Raw genomic sequence first — 15,866 nt, 5'->3', positions numbered from 1 at the left:
GATCTCAGGAAACCCAAAGTGGACCTTGGATGTCAGGGGAAGAGACTGTCCAGAGAAGGAGCAAACAGCCACCTTATGTGAATACCCTGAGGTCAAGCAGGACAGGAGGCCACTGTGGACCTCTTTGGGAACATTTTCAGTGGTATAATAGAGCAGAAACCAGACGGGTTAAACCACGAGTGGGAGAAGAGGAACTGGAAAGCCGGTGGGCAACTCCTTCAAGGAGCTATGGGGCCGGTGAGGAGAGGTGCTAGTGAGACAAGCTAAATCTCACTTTACTCACCACTGCGGCCGCTGTTGGGCCAACAGGAAGAGAAAGGCAGGAGAAACTTTCCCCAAACCGAAGGAGTTAGCAATTTGGCGCTCCTGATCCTTACAGAGCAATGATGAGCACGACCTATGTCCTTCTGGATGCAACTTGGTAAAAGTCTAGGGAGAAGCAGTGACCCTGCTAATTTTATGACTGTCTGCAAAGGGACAGTTGCCCTGCTCTGGCACAGAGAAATTCTAACGAGAAATTCAAGCTACTTGCTTCCTCATAGCTCTGAAAGTTATGAGGCAGCATCTCGGGAACAAAGAAGGTGTGATCTCAATGATCAGAGCACAGAGAACCAGGTTCAAAGAAAGTTAAGACTTTATACCAGCAGCAAGCCGCAGCAACCTGCAAACTCCTTTGGCAAGTCTTCGCTCACAACGGGAACACTGGCCAGTGCAGCAGGCTGCGCCCGCCGCCAGAACCCTGGCACATTCCCCAGCTGCTGCCCTGCACGCGGCTGCCAACACGTCTCTCCCCAGCCTCTGCTTCGTCCTCAGCTTCAATTCTGGGACATGAGAAATAGCTCAGACTATCCCTTCATCCTTTGCCAGCTGAAAAAAGGGAACTAATCCAATGGAGCCCGGGTAGCACAAGCCCCTTGGTTTGGGGGTGCTTACAGCCTGCTGCCCGTTTTGAAGTGTCAACAAATGAGTTAGGGCAGAATGCTGCTGCTGCTGCTGCTTTACTGTGAATGAAGGTGGTTTTGTGCATATACTGCTGCCTTGTCATTTCTAGCACCCGTTTCAGCATGGACTCAGTCTCCAGTGTTACAGTAGATTTAAGGAGAATGGCATCAGAAAGATAAACCTCCTGAACACCTTCTCCTGCTGTGCTTTTCTTACCCTGAATGTGGCCTATCAAGTAAGCCTCAGGCTTTGCACTCCAGTCCCAGCAAGTGAGGTTCTATGTTCTGAGTGTCGTAGGTTTACTAGGTGCCCTCATGAGCCGTGCCAAGAGCCAGAGGCCTGCACACTCACACACTTGGGGTGTGATGTTGCAGATGTCACATCTGCGGGCATTTAGCAGGGCTGTGGTGTGCCCCTTAGAGGAACATATTTTTGGGGGGGAGCTACTCTAGCCCTAACATTTAAATGAAAGGAATATATTGTTATAATGGAAAACATCCAGTAAACTAGAGAAACTAGATAGGAAATTTTTAAGGTCAAAAGAGCAATTGTAAAAAAGAAAAAAAAAGTGATTGTAGTCATAATGTCATAGGCCTCTCAGACCTTGCAGACAGCAATTACAAAATGATCATTATTTTCTCTCAAGTGCAGAGTACATAGCCTGTACTCATGTTCACTGAAGGGTGAACTATCAGTACTGCAGACGTGGCACTTGGAATAAACGCACAGAATTTGAAGTCAGAAAATCTAGAGCATCATTGTGATACTCACCTAACCCTCAACTATAAGTGGAGACAAGGCTGCTTATCTCATAGTGTAATAAAGGAGTCAAATAAGCTTACATGTGGGAGAGAAGGAAACAAAAGTCAGCAACAGGTCAGAGAAGCCCCCCCCACTTCTGCTTACCAACAAGCTGTGATGCAATCAGATATTTCTTTTAAAAATTAGAGTTGTAAGAACTGGAAATGAAGACAAACGTTTTATTTAAGGACAGTACAGTATAACTATCTTCACAGAAAATCTTACAGAATCTACAGACTACAACTAGCAAAGAGGTATATAAGTCTTATTAGACAAAAATCAACAGCATTTATGTACACCAGTACTGGTCGGTTTAAACATGTAATTTTAAAACGCCTGTTCATTATAGCAATAACAAAATAAGTTGCATAGGGATAAATATAAGAAAGGTGGTGTAAGACCTTTCGAAGTGAAAATAATTTATGAAAAGACGACACAAAGTTGCATGTGATGGCACATGCCTATAATCCCAGCACTCCGGAGACTGAGACAGGAGGACTGCTGTGAGTTTAAGACCAGCCTAGGCTACATAGTGAGTTCAAGGCCAGCCTGTACTACAAAGTGACACCCCGTCCCTAGATAGACTGATAATCCATAGATACATCGATCGATAGATACATCTAGATAGATATAGACAGACAGATACACTGTTAGGTAGGTAGATAGATAGATGGCTACATCCATAGATAGATGGGCTGGAGACGTAGCTCAGTGTGAAGACGTTTGGTTCAACTTCTAGTACCACCATCACCTGCTGCTCCCTCCACACACAAAACCTTGAATGACTGGGTAAGTTAATGCTCTTACCCTTAAATAACTTCAGCATGGCTCCAATTAACATACTAATATGATTGATCAGACCTGATAATTTAATCCTAAAATTCAGAGAAAGAGCTAGGGTTTAAGAACAGCCAAAACTATTTCAAAGGACAAAAAAAGGGGCAGACCGAAAAGGATTCCTTAGCAGATATCAAGACTTTAAAGCCAGGACATTGAAAGTATGGTCTCAGGGACAGACAAGAAAGGAGGCGAATAGATGCACACACAAATGCAGTCTTGGTAAATGGCAGAGGTGGCATTACAATCAGCGGGGAGAGGAAGGAACCACTCAATAATTGCTGAGGCAACTGATTTCCATGTAAAAAAAAAAAATTAGACCACATCATAAACAAAAGTAGCTTTAAAGTACACATAAGCTAAACTGAAAGGCAAAATAAGTTTTTAAAGAAAAGGACTACTAAGACATCAGGTAGAGAATTCTTCAGAAAGAAAAAAAAAAAAGTTTCAACTTGCACATACAATAAAACTGAAAAAGGCCACAACTCATAGATACAATAAAAGTACAAAACAGCCAGGCATGGTGGTGCACTCCTGTAATCCCAGCACTTGGGAGGTTGAGGCACGAGGATCACAGCGAGTTCAAAGCCAGCCTGAGCTATATAGTGAGATCCTATCTCAAAAACAAACAAAAAAAGTGCAAAACAACACACACAAAATACCACAGCTGAAAGACAGTACTAGAACATACACCTCAAAAAAACACGCATGCAGAATTTATTAATATTTTAAAAATCAATGCAAAGAAACAAACAGGCAAAGGATCTTAATGGACACCATGGGAAACAGCTAGGAGGACTTAAGCCTTATAATATTCAACCCCAAAGGATTGTTTACTGTGCGTAGGCCCCAACAAGTGGGAAGGGAATGCCACACCTAGCCAGGGGTTAAACAAGTTAAAACGTGGGACTGGTGAGGAAAAATACGTATTGTTTCTGCGACAGTTAATGTTTAGTTATGCCTAAGGGAAATGATTTTTATATATATTTGCTTAGGGCTTGGGGGTGGTTCCTTTAAAAATCTGTTATACTTGTTTTCCCAGATGAATATAGAATCATTTTGTCAAATTCTAAACTAAAATTGTATTGTTTTCCACTGGAAAAAATACCTGCCAAGACCAAAGACTAGGGAAAATGTGAACTCAAAACCACTGGTAGGAGTAGAACTGGTATGTATAATGTAGAGATCAATTTAGCAACATCCTATTAGATGCTGATTCAATTTCTAGATATATACCTCAGAAATTACCACACTGTACAACACGCCAAATATTGCACTTTAGTATTTATCACAGTGACACTGGAAAAAACGGAAACAAGAAAATTGATAAATTTGTGACATAATCAATGAACTATAGCATTAAATGAATAATTTAGAGAAATGTGTCAGCATAGCTGTATCACAAAAACAAGTGATACACAACAGGTTATACATGGGATGTCATTTAGTTTCAAAAACAGGAGCCTCCCTAACAATCATCTTTCCAACTCCATGTTCTTAAGATAAAGCACTTAAATGGGTCAATTTTCACCAAATGTCCACTACTTGCCCAGCAATATGAAAAGTTTCTCTTTGAAGGCAGCAGAAAATAATACTCAGAAATGGGCATAAATTGGGCAGAGAGCCTGGACAGCATTTACTCCACCCCTTCCTGTATTTCATTGTTCTCTACTTACTGCAATCATACACACTTGAGAAATAAACCACATTTCTTTAAAGTCTTTTCCCAAGTTTTCACCACTAAATGCAAATTTTACCTTTCAATCAAAATGAACTTAAAGATTCTTTGGCTGACTCTCAGGAACACTAAAATTTCTCTACCAGGAAAAAGTTCAAGCCGGGTGTCACCGGTGGTCAGGTGTGGCAGCTCACACCAGTAATCCCAGCACTCAGGAGGCTGAGGCAGGATTGTTGCAAGTTCGGGCCCAGCCTGGGCTACCATGTGAGCTCAAGGTCAGCGGCTGTACAGTGAGACCCAGTCTCAAAAAGACAAAAAAAAAAAAAAAAAAATTCAAAAAAATATACTTAGATGCTTCATTTTTTTCTTTTTCCATCCTTTCTGATGGGGCAGGCACTTCAAGCATATCACACACTATCAATTATGCTCAGTGTTTCCTTGCATATTTTGCTTTAGAAAGACTTCTGGGGTAAACCAACGTCAGAACAACGAAAACCACACAACACATCCTTTTACGATGAGTCTTCACAGTTCATGTGGTAGGTGCTAGGAGATCCTATTGCTTTCTTACTGTAAGCCCTGCACTATGCTAAATGCTTACATTTTAATCCTCACAACTATCCTAGGAGTACTGTTATTAGATATCCTTTTTATGGATGAGAATTGGGTTTTTAAAATGTAAGAAAACTCTCCGGCATATCTAGTATGTAGCTGAGCATAGATTTAGAAGTCAGTTTAGAAAGTAGGAAATGGAGCTATAGTGCCTCTTTGTAGGGTGTACTTCTAAAATTTTTTCAGCACTTTTCCTATTTCTACTTGGCCCAAACTCACTAGCAAGTGCTGTGCTGCTGAGCTATACCCTGGGCCATTTTTCTACCTTTAATAAATGTGAAACTATGCCATTTTAAAAAAAGGGGGGCAGGCAACAGGATAGGCTGGAGACAGACCTCCTTTCAAAATGTAGTATTCTTAACTTCCTAATACAACACAACCACCTTAGTGAAAGACTATGTCCCCCGACAGCACACCCTGTAGATTTTAAGTACAGTAACACCTCAGTTCACAAATGCTTCTGTCTGCAAACAATTCAATTAGCAAACAAAAATGTTCAGCAAAAATTTGCTTCTGTTCACAAACTCGGTTTCAGGTGACAAATGTAACCACGGCCATCGTCCCCACACAAATGCAGCCACCTTTTTCAAATTAATAGAACAAATTAAGTTCATAAAGTGAGGTACCACTGCACTATATTTCAAAAAACATGAACATTTTACAGTACAAATGAAAATGAATTTTCAAATTGTTATGTATTTTAGAAGAAAAAAATTGAGACAACAGTCACCTCTGGGTGGCTTAATGTCATTTTAATTTTTATACTGTTTCCCAGCATTCATCAGTATACAATGGTCAGTTAAATTTTTTCCCCCACCGACTGTCTGCCTTTCTTTACTAAAATATCAAATTCTATTCCCAAGCTATCAGTTAACTCATTTGTTTCGTGCTCACCATCAGATAACAAAAGACTTAATATCCACTCAGGACAGTAAGTTTTAAACATTCTATCTGGTGAAACAATTCTTCTACACTGAAGCCAATTTCTGCCAACTTCATGTAATTTAAACTGGAAAGCCAAGATGTCTAATAGGTAGAACAATTAACGTCAATCTAATCTTAAAACCAAGTATCACAAAAATAATTTATTCAACAATCCAAAACCTCTAACAATACTGAAGAAAATTTAATAAAATGAAAACTCCAGGAAACCAGTAGAGGCACTACCAGGATTTAAAGTATGTATAATTAAGATTTTAAGGGAATGCTTGCTCAATTTTAAGTGATTCTAACAAACTATTTATCAGAGCCACTTGAGGACCTGGTGCAAAACTCGGTAAGTCACGAATGAGGCTAGGCACACTTTTTTTTTTTTTAGAGACACGGTCTCGCTATGGAGTGCAGGCTGGCCTCAAACTCAGTGATCCTCCTGGCTCAGCCTCCCAAATGCTGGGATTACAGGCATGCGCCACCACACCTGGCTCCACAGACTTTAAAAAAAATGCTCCCCAGCATTTTCTGATTAACAGTACTGGTTAAAAAGTATTTTCTATCAAATGTCGGACATTCCTTCAGCTTATCTGTACATGTATTTTTAAATATCTTAAACATTTTCACTATTTTAAGGGCCAATGTTATTTACAAGGCACCTGACTGCAATAAATGTAGCTCTTTTAAAGGTTTATGCACTTTCTGGTTGAGTAGCTTTTCAAAGTCATTAAACATCTAGAAAATGAGATGTACTTACTATTTTCTTTGAGGCATAGAGAGTACAAACATCTCATCTACTAGATGACTATGTTACAATAGGAATTACCTGTTATGTAAACATACTGAATATACTAGTAATTCATCTAACAAAGTAAATGACAGAGAACACTTATATGACAAGAGTACACACTTGTAAGTTAGACTCATGCTAATATGGATCTTGTAACTATAAAAATCTAATCTCAGAATAATCCTTCATGTAGTACATTTCCAGAGTTTATTCATCATTTTAAAGACAGAAAAACAGAACTACGTAAAACTGCTTAAACTTAAGGCGGAATACTCTGTAGGGAAGATCTAAATTTCATTAATATATTCCTACAGGGTACTGAGAAAATTGAGACTTTAGTAATTTTCAAGACTACTTTTCTTCCTCATATTTAGTCTCTAAATATTTAGAAATTCTTGAATCAAGTGCTCTATGAACCTAATGTAAGAATTTCAGTAATTCTTGAAAACATCTTGGTATCACTCTAAAAAGGTTTTCCCCTGATTCAATAGATATTTTGTTCAAGTGAGCGAAACCTTAAACATGATCTTCACGGTCTTAAATAAATTCTGCAAATTAACCTGAAAGTTTGAAGATTCGAATTCTAATCCTCAAAACTTCAAAATAACCCTACATTCCACTGATTCATCTCTGTAATCCCACATAGCACTTCCTTTTCTGTATCACAAGTCTCTCAATTAGAAAACCTGTCCATGTTTCTGTGTGCTGAGAGCTGTTTTATGTACTCAATAACAACAGTGTCAGTGCCCAGAAAACAGACAATACAAACCTTTACTACTACTGTATATGTGGAAAGGAATTTGATTTTTATTTTAATGTTATTTCTTCTATTCTTCTCTCTCTGCCTTTATCATGATTAAATATACACACTCAAAACAAGTAGCTGGGGATGGGGATTTAGCTCAGCGGCACAGTGCCTGCCTGGCAAGCATGAGGTGTGAGTTCGATTCCAGGTACTAGAAAAGAAAAAAAAAAAAAAAAAAGATTTAAAACGAGTAGCTCCTGCCTACACGGTTACCAAAGGTTTTTTTATGCTATCATTTTGAGGAGTTATTTATATAAATTCAGGTTTTTGGTAAATCCAAACACTTTCCACTGCTTTAAAACAGTAAACACAAAAAAGGTTTGCAAAAATGGTAATTATAAATGGCCAGGTGTGGTGGCACAGGCCTGTAATCCCAGCACTTGGGAGGCTGAGGCAGGAGGACTGTGGTGAGTTCCTGGTCAGCTTGGGCTACATAAGTGAGTTCAAAGCCAGCCTACACTACATGGCAAGACCCTGTCTCAAAAAACCTCAACCCCTCCTGAAAAAAGGTATTGACAAAATTGCTAAGAATTAGTGTAAACTAAAAGTTAACAAATTTTTTCCTAAAGTTACAATATGCTAATTTTCAGGTGAAATATTAAAACATTCAGTGTCTGTACATAGCTTTTTTTTAAATAAATGTATGTTTACAATTTCAGTATCTGAGATCAAGAATCCAAAAATAATAAGTTAAAGAAAAACAACACAGATTTTCTTACTCCCCATCACAAGAGTTAAAATACACAGGAATACAACAAACTCAAAAGGAAAAAAAATAGTGTTTTATTAACTACCACACTGTTATAATACACTTTAAACGTACAATAAGGTAGCCTTTAAATTTGAGGTGGTCTTAAAGATAACAAATGAACAAAATTCCAAATTTTTGAAATAGGTGAACTGCTGCAGTTATAGGTATGCATTTAAGAAAATTGTATAGCTCTTACAAGACCAGCAATGTAACTTTATTTTGTACATTTTTAATTGAAAATATAAACAATAATTAAAAAATAAAAAGAAAATACAGCGTAATAAAAAACATACATTTCTCAATTAAGTGTATTGGATACATATAAATTTTAAGGGAAGAAGCAAAAAAAAAAAAGGAAAATGGTTGATATTTAAGTGCAGACTGACTACCTAGACAAAAAAAAAGACTTAAAAAAATATCATAAAACCTCTATTTTTCTATGACTAATATCCATATGGTTGGAGTACAGTCACTATGGAAGTGATTTTGTTATGTTTGCATATGTTATACTTTACTGGTAATTTACATAATGGCTTTTAAGGCCCTGGCAGACGTAACGGTTTTTGGAAACAAGATTCGATAAAAATCACTGCTAAGACGCAATACACCTTATTTTTTTGGTCCTCCAATATTCAAGAAAAGGGATAATTCACGATAACATTTTCTTGCCACCCAAATGCCTCAACCTATACATTTTAAACTTTTTTAAACAATGGTTATATTGCCCAACTTCATTACTGAAAGAATATTAACAAGACATTATTTTGGCAAATGAAATCTTAAACATGGCTTTTCAACAGGATTTAAAAGGTGACTATCCCTAGAGTTCCATGTTAAAATGTAGTTTTCAAAATCTTACAAGAGTAATGCTTAAAATATTGTACATAGTTAACCTAATTAAAATAATTAGCTTCAAAATGACAAATTGATAAGCTAAGTAAAGCCTACACTATGTAACATTTGCTTGGAAACTTGATTTGTCAGTTATGCATAATAAAAATTCCAGTCATCAAGAAAATTACAAAAATTTTTATCATAACATGATTTCTTTCACCCACCAACTTTTTTTTTATCTTACAATAGATAAATACCAACATGTTCTCATTTTTACACTAAACCACACAGGATTGATGCATTTGGTTAGACTACCATTCGCATTGTTAAATTCAATTTTCTCTTTATATAACTTGGTAAAATTTCATTTCTTCTAGATTCCAAAAGTACCTACAAAACCCATGCAATTTTACCATTTTTAATATACTATGGAATATCATACAAAGTAAGGCATTTCAGTGTCATGTATAACCAAGTTACTGTCAATCCAAAAATTTTTGCACATCAATAAAAAGATATCTAAGAACTTAGGAACAATATTCTTCTCACTACTGTATAAAAATAACCACAATGAATAAGTATTTGTGTAATATTTACTCCATTGTCTCATTTCCAGAAACTGTGACAAGCTGTAAAGGTATTTCAGTGTTGGTAAGGATATCTTGATTGCTGGTGGCAGAAGTATTAACAGTTCCTATCCCTGAAACAGAGCCTTGTTGAATATTTGCAAGGATAAGTGTTGTTCCTCCTGCAGTAATCAAAGTATCATCTCGCCCAGCTTCCACAGATGCTAGCACTGCACTGCTAGAGTGAATAACTTTTTTATTTTGATGTGTTTTAATATGTTTGGCAAGGTGATCACTTCTCATAAAGCGTTTTGAACATTCTGGACAAACAAATTTCTTCTCACCTGTTAAGAAAAAAATTATGTTACTTAGTTTTTACAATTCAACTGTGGTGACCCAATCAATCTCTCCTGAAACAGAAAGTAAACTGGCAGTTGACGGTGAAGAGCAGGAATCTTAAAATTGTGTTTGTTTCATGATCTGTCCCTTCCTTCAAGATTTCTCTTATACAATGTCTGGCTCCAAAATAATGTTATCTTTAGTTTTTTGATGAAAAGCAATCCTTAAATGTACTGCTTCTCATATTCAAACAAGACTTCAATATCCCAACTATTCTAAGAGTCTGATCTCAAATACCTCTATTTAAAAGATAACCATCTGTAACAAACTATAAAGTTTAAACAGAAGTATCCTTTTGAACTATAAATATATTAACAAGTCATGATCCATGATACTAAACCTCCAATAAATATAAAATCAAGTAAGAGTACTTGTAGACTACAGCACAGATGTAAATTCAAGGTTCAGTTAAGACTGAATGGAATTGGCTGACTAATCTGATGTCAGATGAATAACCAAGAATAAGCCTAATATATTAATATTGAAGTCAACATACTTCTCAGCATGAATAAAATACTTTTAAATAAAAGACAGGCTAAATTTCTATTACATCAAAAATCTGCTATGTAAGAGGAATATGGAAAAGGCAAAGCCCAATCTAAAAGGAATTGAGAGAGAAGTCTCTCAAATTTAGTAAGTATTTCCCTACTTTTTTTCCTTTCTCACTCTTGCACTTTTCAGAAGGTTCATATCAGATTTCATGCCTGAACTGCAATGCAGTGAAATTCTAGTCACGCCCTCTGCAATCCAACAAATCCATGCCACTCCCTTCCTAAAAATACCAAATCTTATACACTTCAAAAACCTCAACTCTATCCTAAATGCTATGGAAATGCAAGGTAACTTGAAGGTAACAGTTCAGATGCCCCACTGAGTTATGTAAAACTGCATCTTCACTCATGTTATTAGCATCACAAAACTTCTGCCAACATGTATTTCCTGAAGCTTCTTTTGGAACATCAGTCTATACCAAACGGCACAATAATCAAATGATGCCGGGAAATGCCACACACATTATATCCCCGTTAAAGATGCATTCCACCTAATAAAAGTCTAAGAAAGTACTGTACTGCCTTATACCATAGGTACTTGGGACTCTCTTTAGCCCAGTACTTACCTGAGCTATCAAATAACCCATATTTATTTGATCTAAGAACTTTTCCCCCGTTCACATTATTCCTTTCTACAACCTACTGATCACATTCCACTGAGGAAAATTCTGTTGGGGATATTTTTAAGGTCTACTATGCCAGTTCACTACCCAAGAATATCTTACTATCCCAAGCAATGGTTCTCTCTCCTTCCGAGCATATTCAACAGCACAAACTGCAACAGAGAATCTTTACTATATCTACTTGTATCGACTGTTGCAGTTGCACACAGGTTAATCTCATCTGTCTAGCTACCTGATAAGAGAGCCAAACAAAAGAAAGCAGAGAAAATCTAATGTGCTACATACTTCACAGTTATTTTATACTATATTTAAGGTTAAATAAATTATGAAGCACTATCAGAGACTGCTTATTTGCATGACCTAACGGAGAACCTGGATTGGAAGCCAGATGTAGCTGACTTCAAAATTCATGTTATTTTCCATTTCACCACACTTTTTCCTTCTAAGCTCTCTAGGAATGGTAAATATTTATTTTTCAATTCTTCAATGTTGAGCATAGATTGGTGAACACTTTGGTCATTTAATGTTACATGGTAGCAGGAGAAAATTAAGTTAGATTTCAACTTGGGTAAGGCCTAAGTCCAACTCACAATAACCATACAACACCATGTAAAAACAAATGAAGAGTTTTGACATCAACAATCCTGTGGCTACTCCTTCATGAAAAGCCTTTCCCTTACTTTGCTGGTACCAAATAGAAAAGAAACATCCAAATTTATCAGAAGAATTATTCTTGTTATAGCATTAAAGAGGAAGAATAATAAAATGCATCAAGAGTGAAAATAACTAACTTAAAGGTATGGTACAAAACATTTCAAAGAAGTCATAGAGCCCTATAATTCATTTTTGTCTATTACAAGCAAGTAATTAGAAAGGCTGGAGGTTACAGCTCAGGCGTAGAATGTGTGCTTAGTATTTGCAAGGCCTAGGGGTTCAAATCCCAACAATAACAACAAAAACATTAGTAACCTGTATGTGTTCTTCTGTGCCTTTGTAACTCATCACTTCGAGTAAATCTTTTACCACAGAACATCCAATTACAAATAAAAGGGCGCTCTCCAGAATGCCAACGCAGATGTGCTCTCAGATGCGAGGTCTTCCCATAGACTTTACCACATCCTGGTATATGACAAATGTGTTGTTTCTTTTTCCCAAGATTGGTACCTCTAAAAAACACACAGAATAATATACACCTTCATGAAAATTTCAAATAGGCATTACCATGTATATCTTATATCCTCATGTTGAGTTTCAAATAGAAGACATTATCACCATGAGGTCAATCAGAAACCAAAACCATTTTAAATCTATTTAAAAGAAATTTATATATTTCAAACATGTCTTATACATAAATTATACTCCAGAATTAATGAGTACTGTCAAAATATAAATACACTCAAGAATTTGTAATTAAAAGGACATTTCAGTGCTCACTTCAGCAGCACATATACTAAAAGGACATTTCAAATATTAAGAATGTACAGCAAAACTAATTACTATTCCATCAGAACCATTCATAAAGACTATTCATAGGCCCAATTCAATTAAATTCACTATATGGGAAACCAGTCTTTATTTGAAAAGCCATATTAGATGACTTAAAATATATATAAATCGAAGAATATAAACATAACTGATCACAGATACAATTACATACAGACAGTTTAAGTAGCATTAAACTAACATGACTTAAGCACATTTACTCAAATACTCAAATGGCCAAACCTGAATATATACTGACTGAAAGTTTTTTAAAATCCAGGTAAAAGCTACTGTCTTAACTCCCTCAGCATTCAGTGAAACAAATATAAATCAAATTATCTTCACAGTTAAAATTTACCTCCTATAAACCATGCAAAGATATCCAAAATTATACATGAGTTGTAACAAATACCACTTTATCCATATCACAAAATTTGACATTAATTTCCGTATCTGATAGCAAGAATAGAGTATGAGAGACATGTGCTTAGATGAGTGAACCGAAGCATCTTAGCCTAAGCCAGAAGAAAACTCTTGACTCCCGAACTGACATCTTAATAGTACTAAACTGCATGAAAATGTTATTTCTAGAAACAAAAATTAGGTTCATTACTAAATAAAGTTTTTAAAAACATGAACTTGGACACTACAGTTAGCAAAATTACTCTGTATAAACTCTGTAATGTTTATCTGATATTTTAAAAAAGTCCATTTAAACCCAATTCCCTCCCTCCTCCCCTAATCTCACAGTCTAGGTGTAACCTGTAAACCTTCTATAGCCTGTAAATCCTCCTGTATACAATACACCTGTTGTTTTTCAAATTCTACTAGAAAATGCATATTTCACCACATTTATATTTTAATGTACTCACACTCAGTAGTATGTGAAATTGCCATAGGACAAACAGTGCTAAACGATGCAGTGCTGGCTGTTAGATGCCATAGGTGTTCTGAACAGGGAGACATCAATGTGGGCTCCAGTAGTTAGAGAAGGCTTCGTGGAGGTGGATAGGATTTAGATAGAAAGGAGGGAAGGCATTCCGGGCAGAGGGATAGCATAAGTAAAGACAAGGAGGAGTCATGCTGTTGTCTCACGGGCAAGGATGTCATCATCTAACACAATTCTAGTTTCTGCTCCAGTCCACCCCCACTTCCTACAACTCTCTTCAAACAGCCAGCCTGAGTGAAACAGGTTTTCTGCCTTACTGGTAATGCCAAAGACTTACTGTTCCCAGGTAATTTAACCTTTTAAAATTTGCTGTATTCTTAAATCCTAAGAGAGCAACGTTTGTGGCTAGCAGTGTACAAAACAATTTTACATACTGTATTCACCATAGTAACTTCATAAAGAACCCTTCGCAAAGAACACAAAGAATTCAGTTCACTCATCACCTCACGCCTTCTTGCCTCTCCCCTAAGACTATCATTCAGGTGAGGCAATGTGCTTCTATGCACCCAAAAACACTATTTCACAAACTGAGCAAAATTTAGTCTGGGAACTCTAACAAGCACAAAACTAAAATTAATAACAGGGTTCTCCAAGGACTAAGAAACAGTAGGGAAAGATATTTTCAACTGAATTATAAGGATAAAAAAGGAATACTAACTGTTTAAAAATAAGACAAACATCTAAGGAAAAAAAAGGGCAGAGACACATGCAATTTAACTGCTTGTAATTTTTTAACGAAATGCTCAATAGTCAAGTCAAAGTTTCTCCCTAAATGAAAAATCTGACTGACTTAAGGTCTCTGAATGCTAGCTATACAGTAATGGCCTGTCCTATGAAGAAAGGGAGAGAACTGAATTTCCCAAAAAAATTCAAGTAATCATGTTTTCCTCTGGATAACACATGATCACACTACTAATACTATGTGACCTGAAAAAATTAATTATTTTAAGTTTGTATTCCTAAATGCCTAGACTTGCTCCCAACAATTTAACAATGACAATGTAGTGAAACAGAATAAAATAAGTAAACTCTGAGTGGAGGAGTTAAGAAAACATCTAGTGTCTTTTGCTTAGGGTGGGAGAAACAAGACATAAGCTGAAATGTTGACAAAGAAAACAAGATTTTGCAAAATAATTTTATATGCATTGATGCTTAATCCATACAAAACCTACACAATAATGCGTGTAGAATTTTCCTTTATCACAACTGTCTCTCCTACTACTCCCTGAAGCTTGGCTCTGCTCAATAAAAATTGGCTGAATGATTACAATTTTTCAATATTTTAATTTACATCTTGCTCACCAAGGTAAACAAAACAATTCTCTAAAGATGAATGCAAAAAATTAGTTTCTCTAAAAATACCATCTTGTTCATATTCCTTTCTTTTGCAAATGAGAAGAAAAGGCCAGTATTTCTTTTTTTTTTTTTTTCCCCACTTCAGTGCCACTTATCCCACCTTTGCAGAACACTTAAGAATGTTTTGGATTCAAATGTATATCTACTAACCAGATACAACAATTGAATATAGCCAGGCATAGTGGTACACATCTGTAATCCTAGCACTTGGGAGGCTGGGGCAAGAGGATCACTGAGAGTTTGAGGCCAACCTGGGCTACATAGTAAATTTGAGGCCAGCCTAAACTACATGGGGAGACCTTGCCTCAAAAAAACAAACACCAAAACAACACAATTGTATATACAAGTGTACCTACTGTGTGTGTACTAAATGAATGCTAAGAAACAATATAGTTTTTTTCCCTTAATTTTTATTGCTTAGCATAAACTATTAAAAAAGAATCTGGCCCTGGTACTACAGGCCTGTAATCCCAGCACTTGGGAGGCTGAGGCAGGAGGATTACCCTGAGTTTGAGGCGGGCCTAGGCTACACAGTGAATTCAAGGCCAGCTTAGACTACATATTAAGACTACCTCAAAAATAAATAAATACAATTAATGTTTCAGAAAAAAATTTTTATACTTCTTGGGATTAAGTACAGCTTTTAATAGTATAATAATGAAGCATCTAATATAAGATCAACTTAAAATTTTGTGGTAAAATGTTTAAAAACTCTTAAGTGATGGAATTCCTTTACTTATATTACATTTTGTAGGCCACTTATACGAACAAAGTTGAAGGTAATGTAAAATCAGGAAAAACACAATGTGCACATACAACACAGCGAATACACAAATTAACGGAGTCACAAAAGAAATAATTCACAAAGTAAATTTTAAGATGGTAAAATAACACATCAAAAAATGTGCAGACTTACGAAGTCATTAAATAAGACAGTAAACAAAACAATATATTGAGGAA

At 36.2% G+C, this 15,866-nt stretch overlaps 1 protein-coding gene across 1 annotated transcript in view; it reads right to left on the bottom strand.

Annotated features, from left to right (window-relative positions):
- Positions 1 to 8,155: 8,155 nt before the first annotated feature.
- Positions 8,156 to 15,866, bottom strand: part of Sp3 (Sp3 transcription factor) — a 56,588-nt gene continuing 48,877 nt past the window's right edge. Inside the window, exons 8-9 of the mRNA XM_005393193.2 lie at positions 12,089 to 12,285; positions 8,156 to 9,890 (exon numbers count right to left, since the gene is read on the bottom strand). Coding sequence (XP_005393250.2) covers positions 9,574 to 9,890; positions 12,089 to 12,285 — 514 coding nt within the window. The 3' untranslated portion in view covers positions 8,156 to 9,573. The remainder of the gene's footprint in view (positions 9,891 to 12,088; positions 12,286 to 15,866) is intronic.

The sequence above is a fragment of the Chinchilla lanigera genome, unplaced genomic scaffold (genome assembly GCF_000276665.1).
Source record: "Chinchilla lanigera isolate Chin_1 unplaced genomic scaffold, ChiLan1.0 scaffold00048, whole genome shotgun sequence".
In the NCBI taxonomy this organism is placed as follows: Eukaryota; Metazoa; Chordata; class Mammalia; order Rodentia; family Chinchillidae; genus Chinchilla; species Chinchilla lanigera.
This window is presented reverse-complemented; position numbering and strand designations above follow the sequence as displayed.